This window comes from Carlito syrichta, unplaced genomic scaffold (genome assembly GCF_000164805.1).
Source record: "Carlito syrichta isolate Samal-C Ts95f unplaced genomic scaffold, Tarsius_syrichta-2.0.1 Scaffold314364, whole genome shotgun sequence".
Lineage (NCBI taxonomy): Eukaryota > Metazoa > Chordata > Mammalia > Primates > Tarsiidae > Carlito > Carlito syrichta.
In genome coordinates, this window is record NW_007258460.1 from 863974 (window position 1) to 872069 (window position 8096).

The 8096-nt window shown below is 35.2% G+C and overlaps 1 protein-coding gene across 4 annotated transcripts in view; it reads right to left on the reverse strand.

Moving 5' to 3' along the window:
- Window positions 1-6650, reverse strand: part of TP63 (tumor protein p63) — a 251541-nt gene extending 244891 nt beyond the window's left edge. For 2 of the 4 annotated variants that reach the window (XM_021719295.1, XM_008071534.1), the window contains exon 1: window positions 6502-6563. In XM_021719295.1, coding sequence (XP_021574970.1) covers window positions 6502-6563 — 62 coding nt within the window. Of the gene's footprint in view, window positions 1-6501 lie in introns of all 4 variants that reach the window. The other 2 variants (XM_008071537.1, XM_008071538.1) reach the window with 2 other exon arrangements.
- Window positions 6651-8096: the final 1446 nt, after the last annotated feature.

Consider the following 8096-nt stretch of genomic DNA (forward strand, 5'->3'; position numbering starts at 1 on the left):
TCCACTCACCTCAGCTTCCCAAAGGCGCGGGATTACAGGCTGAGCCACCGAGCCCGGCTCCATTTCCATTTTCAAAGCCAGCAATAGCCTGTCAAATATGTGTGTGTATGTATGTATACATACATACACACACATATTTGACAGCACATAACTTTGACTTTTTTACTTCTTGCTTTCACTTTTAAGGACTATTGTGATTACATTTTTTCCACTTGGATAATCCAAGCTAATCTACCTATTTTAAAGTCAGCTTATTAGTAGCCTTAATTCCATTTGCAACCTTAATTATTTTGTGCCACGTAACATAACATATTCCCAGGTTTCAGTGATTAATTTATGGCTTTCTTTGGAGGCCATTATTCTGCCTACCACTCCTGCCTACCTTCCAGGCAGATCAGATACATAATGCATTGGAATATACTGTGTTAACTGTAATATTTTATACAAATCTAATAAAATGCTAAGTTTCTATGGTAGACATAGAACTGCTGATAGTTAACAGACTTGATTTCTTGTCCCGGTTTTGCTACTATTTTGCTGTGAGATCTTGGGTAATTCACTTAACCTCTCCGAAGCCCAGATTCCCTAATTCTAAAGTACAAGAATTCAGAGAGACAAGCCAAGATGATGTCAAGATCCATCATGATCCGTGTTTTCAAAGTTGACATAGAACAAAATAGAACTCAAGGCATACCTATCTAAGGAAATATTGTGGCTAGGAAGAAGCACTGTACACTGGCACATTATACACACAATAGCAGAACTGAACAGCATAGTAGCTCCTTGAATAACATTTTGTTCAACATCATTTCCCTATAATGTTGATGAGAAGAACAATTCCTGGCTGGGGTCACTGTCTGTGTAGACTTTGCATGCTCTCCCCATGTCTACATGGATTTTCTCTCGGTACTCTAATTTCTTCCCACATCCCAAAGATGTGCAAGTTAGGTTAACCGGTGTGTTTAAATGTCTCACTGAGAGTGAGTGTAGGTGTAGACATGAGTGCCCCCTACAATGGAATGGTGTCCAGTCCAGAGTTTGGACATGCTTTGCACCATGAGCTGCTGGGATAGGCTCGGGCAGCCTGAAACCCTAAACTGGATTAAGTGGGTTGGAAAATAAGTATACAAATGAGTGTAAATTACTGTAAAATAAAAATCTGTGAGTATATGATAATCATACAGATACACAAGGATAAATGTGTGGTAAAAAGCACTCGGTAAAGCTGCCATATTTGTTATTGTTGATTTTTGAACTGCATGGTGGTTAGAAGGTGTTCCTTGCAGTTTTTCCTTTGCAAACATTTATTCCTTGATTCAACCCACCAACGACTGTGACTACTGTCACTTACTTAGTCACCAAAGATTGGGTAAATAATGATTTTACTTGTTTTTTTACTAATCTTTCTTAAAAGTATGTATAGCTCATATTTAGCTCAGTGTTTAATATTAGATGTCTTTTAGAAGTTTGAATATTGAAGTTTGATGATGTTTTTCTGACCAAAAATATGCTACAGGAGCTAAACTTTTGTTTATATGCTGAAGTTGGTAAAGTTGATTTTGTTATACATTATTTTGTTTGAAGGTGCAGTTTCCAAAAACCTATCAACGAAGAAAGGACTTACTATACACTAAGCATGTGCATTTCAGAGTTGAGTTGGGTCCTCTTGGCTGTGAACACTAGTACAGAGTTGTGATTCCTGCTTAACTTAGTAGTAACTTTGATTTAGATAGCTTAAGTGGTTTTATGAAGGTCATATAATCAGTTAGTGGCGAAGTTAAGGCTACAGTCCAGATCTTTTGACAAGTCCCATGAACCACTCTGCTAACATACTTCCCTGACTCTCTGTCATTTAAATGCACTCACAGATTGGAAGCATCGTACAGAATTATAACAGCATTGTACTTTTTGGCTAACCACAGTTAAAGGCATTTTGAAACTAATCCTTTTGAAAATTATAAAGGTTTGAAGCACATTTTCTTGGTTACAATTGGTAGATATACAAGAGCTTGAAGATAAATTGGAACTTAATATTTCTTTAACTAAAAGTATATCCAATTCTAGAATTAAACATAAATAACATATATAGACTATAGAATGCTGGCTCATTTCCTTCAGTCCAAGAAAAACTTAGCAATCATGGAGATGACCTAAAACTGGTTTGCTCATTGACATGGATGGATCCATCCTTACCCCACATTAGAAATTATATCATTAAATGCTCTAGCAGTTATTTTGAAAGTCTTCCTAAGCACATAAACAACACTATAAGAATATTTTTTATGCATGCAGTTGTTGTGATCCTGGCATGAAAGAGAGCATGATCCTGGCAAGAAAAAGGGATAATTGAAGAGAGGCTTTGTAGTTGTTGTTTGTTTTTTGAGTCAGACTCTCACTCTGTTGCCCAGGCTAGAGTCCAGTGGCACACTCCTGGCCACCGCAGTCCTGACCTGCTGGGCTCAGGCCATCTTTCTGCCTCAGCCTTCCAGGTGGCCAGAACTACAGACGTGTGCCACTACGCCCTGCCAATTTTTAATTTTTATTATTATTTTTTTTGTAGAGAAGAGGTCCTGTCAAGTTGCCCAGGCTGGTCTCGAATCCCTGGGCTCAGGCAATACTCTTGCCTCCACCTCCCAAAGTGCTGGGATGAAAGGCGTGAGCCACCATGCCCAGCCTGAAGAGAGTTTAATGAAGGAGTAAGGGATAGGATGTGGTTCTCTGGAATTAACAATGGCTGGAAATGGTTATTATCTCCAAGCTTGAAGAAAAGGAAGGGTAGGGAGTAGTTGCTCAAACTCGAGAGACTTGGATTTGTGGCAAGGGCTTTGACAGCACCTGCAGCCTTTAGTGAAAACCTCATAGGGAGTCTGTCAGGGAGACTAATATTCTAACTTTACTCTCCTGTGAGAGGTTCCCACTGGTTGAACTCAACAGGAACCCAGAGAATGCAATTGCTAGAAGGTAGCTTCCGGGGGCACAGAACGAAGAAAAATATTAGATGTGGAGGAGCAGGTGGAAAACTCCCAGCACAAGACTGCACCTGCTTTTATGTGGTTTTATCCTACAAATAAAATATCTTCCACTATAGGTTCATTGTCACCACCCTTCGTTGTGGGATATATTTAGAAAGCACAGTTAATAAAGTTGACCTTTAGGCTAGTAAAGCATAAAATTCACAATGAATATGTAATTGACATAAGAAATCCATCTCATTCATCCATAGAGTATTTTAAAAGCTTGATACTTCTTTGAAATGGAGGACGACTGAGAGAAAAAATACAAAATGTCTTACAAGTGGTTCAGATTGAAATGTTGTTTGTTTTTCTCTTATTTTCAGCCCTCGGTTATCAAATTATTTTAAAATTTCATCTTGATTCACTTTTATCATTTTAATTAGTTTCTTTTTTGAAAAAATATCTTGAAGGAATTTAATCTGTTAGAATTACTTGGTTCAAAGATAAATTTCACAAACTGTATGGCAATTTGAGAAACTAAAGAATGAACAAAGACTCAAATGATAAGTCAAACAATATAACAAAGATTTATCTTCAGAAATGCTAAATTTCAGATTTGTTTTGTGTATTCATCTAATAAAAAATAAAAAAACAAACAGAAATCATTGTGTACAACTTTTATGAGAAAAAGGAAAGTAACATATTGACTTGTTTCTTAGTCTTGTATAATCTCATCTATACTTCAGCATTTTTGTGTAAATAAAGTTAGTAATCAAATGACATATTTGTGATTTCTCCACATTTTCTACTTCTTGTAGTCAATATCATCGAAAGAGAAATTTAATAAGCTTTATAGTTTAAATGCCTTTTTTATTTTCAGAAAAGTTTTTGCTGAGACTAAAGTAAATGAGCATAAACAATCAGAGCACAACCAAATGCATAATACGCTAATATGTTTAAGTGGAAAGAAAAAAAAAACAGAGGGTAAAATCTCAACTTTAACTGAGAGAATGATTATCATAGTACTTGGAAACATGTAATAAAAATGGCTTTTTTGGAATGGCATATCAGTAATATATGATAATAACATCTGTCATTTATTCTGTGATAAAAGGAAACATAAATTAAGGTAGCTTGCAGTTAAGAATATCAAGATGTCCTGTTCTTTCTTTTTTTTTAAAAAAAATCTCTTTCATGATTTCTTTCTAAATACAAGGTCAGTAAAGACAAATTTAACTATGTAGATTACTACAATTATGGAAAGATTAATTGTGGTCTTTCTTAAAATAGAGTTTGTAAACTGAGAGCTACAATGGTTTTCTGCTTAGAAAAACAAACTAAACTCATTCACTCATTCAGCATCAAAGAAAATATTGTTTGCTTCTTGTTTTGACAATATATGGTATCATAAATTTCTTGTAGTGCTATTTCACTTATTCATTCATTTATTCACAAAATAGTATAGGTGAGAAAATAGTAATAATTCAGTCCTTAACATATGAGACAAAACAGTTAACATATTTAAGGAAAATATATCTTACATTACATATATATATAAAACGTAGGGTTAAATAAATGAACATTACAGCTATATGACATTCATATTTTGTGTTTGCAGTGCCTTGCACAGAGCAGACACTTAGTAACAAGTATTTTTCAACACTTTAACTTATTTACTGGTGAAGTTTTCATTACAAGTGGGGAGTATATATTTTTGCCTAAAAGTATCTGCTAGGCAAATAATTGTCGCCTGGTCATCTTGAACCATAATCTCCCAGTTCCTCAACGTGCTCTTCTCCCTTCTCCAAAAGTGACACACAGCATGACTAAAGCTCAGGGCATTCTAGGAACATTATAAACTATCTTAAAATACCATGATTGCTTAGAATTTCCCTATATTTTCCAAAAATTGAGATGATATTTGCTCCATGAACTAACACGTTGGTAGGGCAATATAAAAAGCAATTTTCCTATTTATTTAGACATACAAGCATCTCTCATCAATCACTAGAAATGCCTCTAGACAGAGGTGTGTGCAGGACTGAAGTGTGAGCTGTTAGTCAATAGAAGAAAATTTCTGCTAAAGCTTCCCTGAATCTAAGAACCTACTTTAGGAAAGATGCCCTCAAGGGTAGCATTATAGGATCAATGTCTCATCACAATTATGTTCTTAGAAATATTATTTCCAAAGATATTTAACGGACTATTTAATTTTTGAGATTGGAAGAAAATATAAGAACTTGAAAATATTTGGTGTTTTTCTTCTTTATTGATGCAATTCCTAACTCCAAACAAATCTAATTTTCAAGTTATCCAAGAACATAAACTCTAGAATCATTCATTTTTGCCAGTATTGTTGTTTGGAGCAGATAGCAAATCAGGAATCAAATCACCATGTACATTTTCCATCTCAACCCGGGAGATTCCAAACTTGCTTCCCTTCTCTCCTTCTCTCCATTTTCCCCTTAGCTTTTCTATCCCTCTCTGCTATTTCATTTCCCTTTCTGCTTTTATCCCCCTCTTCTGCTTTCTCATACAACCCACCAGAAACCTCACAAGAAGAGAGAGTCTATCTATCCACATAGTCCACAGTTTAGTGTTCTACATGGTGGCACGTCATGTTAATGAAAAAAGATCACGCATCTTTCATAATCTGCTAGACTACAGTAACTGAGGCCTTCACAGAGCGAGCAGACTCCAGTATGAGGCTCCAATAGACACAAGTAGTGAATGACAAGTTAACTCTTTGTAACCCAACAATTTTCAACAATAAGAGGACCTCTCTCATTAGTCTTATAAAATAAAATGCGAAATCTCATGCTGTTAAGTTAACACATCACACTGCTACATTTGACATGAATATCTCCCATAATTTTATGACTGGAAAAACACTGTTCAGATTTCATTTACCAGTTTAAAAATAGCAAAGTCTAATTTGAAACACATACACACACAATTGTGAACTCTTACTAATTTCCCTCTGAAGCAAATGTTTCTTTCTATAAACATAAATAAAATTCAGTATAATCACAAGTTTTAAAAGTCAGATTTGTTAAAAGATGATGTTTGTTATGAAACATATCAGAAAGAAAATATTCCTTAGAACCAAAATGACAAGCCACAATCTGTTCGGTATAACAATGGCTACTTATCTATTTCTTAATGTATAAATCAAAATTATTTTGTGTTAGTTTGACTGGAAGATAATCCATAGATTAATATACTCCAACTCAGTGAAATTTCTTCTTCTTGGATATGTGGGTGCTGAACAGGCAAATAATATATTTTAAGCATATTAAAATGATGTGATAATTTTTAAAAGATGGGGAGACTGTCTTCAAACTTTGTCACTTTCTAGATCCAATATCAACTAGAAAAGAAATTTAGGAAAAATGCCCACAGACCACTTTAAGTTCACAGAAAGACCAAAATATCACTGTGCTCACTAAAAAAGGAGGAATTGATCTTTGTTCACAGAAGAAACATTCATAAAACACAAGGCACTCCAATTAAGTTTTGATAGAAGCTATGTCACTTTTAAACTCACCGCTGGATGTAAGGGTCAGGGCAGTACTGTAGGGTGGCACACCGGGAAGTTTCAAAATTCATTTCCTTCAAATTTCTTTGATATCAACAAATGAAGAACAAGTCATATAAAATATACACATATACCTGTGTATGTATAGATAAAAACCCTGAAGGCTAGAAGCAATAGGGTCAAATGCTATCAGACATAGAAGTTTAGCCACTTCCCCTCTTCACACATATTTGCAAAGAGGCGGGGCTTTTCTTGATTTTAGCCAATGAGGTTCATCAAGTGACTAAAACATCATAAACAGTGGATTTCTTACCAGCTGGGCATCCTCACTAAAGTTATTCTTCCCCCTCTTTCACGGCTTTAGAGTCCTTGACGTATAGTAGCCACACTTGTTGTTGGCAATTTGGAGGTGGAGGCATCTCTGAACTTCTGATCTCTCTCGTGATTGGATGCTGGCATGAATGGCATCAGAGTTTAATTTCAGCAAACTGGATGTCTGAAACAGAAGTGAGCTGATGAATGTCCACCCTGCTCCAGCTAAATAACACTTCCCTGTAGCTGGGTTCTGATTTGATTTGAGAATTTCTGTGTCTATTTCTGGGGTTAAAATGTTTTGCAGAGCTACTCAGGGACTTTTTTTTTCATCACTCCCTCCCTTCCCCCCACTTTAGTCTCCCTTTCAGCCAACCGCCTGTTGTGGTCACAATCTCAAATAGCAAAGACAGGGAAATTCCTTGATTATATTTAACCTAGAACTCACTCTTCCTCTCAACTAAAGAAAGAGATATCCCATTCACATCCCTTTAGAAGTTTTTCCTGACCCAAATAAAAGAAAACAAATTGTATTGAGCTGTTTAAATATCCTATGTCAATCAGGCATATATATATATTATATATATATACATATACTATATATATAATATATATATGATATTATGCATAATATACTTTTCTTAAAATGATATTAAACCAGGGAATAATTATTATTTTAGAATACTTTGAAGCTTACAAAATTATTTCAAATTTCCTGTTAAAGAAAACATTCTAGCTTATTTTAATCTCTGTCTCACTCTCTCATTTATGTCTTAATATGTTTACTGCTTTAGGTTTTACTTTGACTTGACCTACTTTTGAATAAAACCATAAAGTTGTTTACATATCCAAAAATTAGTATAATGTCAGGAAAAGTCTACATGCAGAATAATTCATTCCCTGAATATGGACTGTAAACCTAACCTGGTTTTGTGGATTTGGAAATTGAATGAAATATGATTCAGAAGCTAAATTAGGATGGAGTCCAACAGAAAAAAAAAAGACATTTTGTGTGCCCAAGTGTCACTAACGTGGCAAGTTCATGTCTTCCATTCACCCTCTAATCCAGCACCAGACGTACAGCTTGGGAGGTCAGTGCCTTCACTTGCCCTCACACCAGGGCCCTGCTCCGACATGTTGCCCATGTGGGGGCCCTAATCACAGGACACCTGTAAACTGGTAGCATCAGAAGATGTCAAAGCTGTGAGACAATATAAAACTCCTTTCAAATAAATCTGACATTTCTTTATAAGAAATTCTGATTCAAAATTGTTTCATAAAAATATTTTATT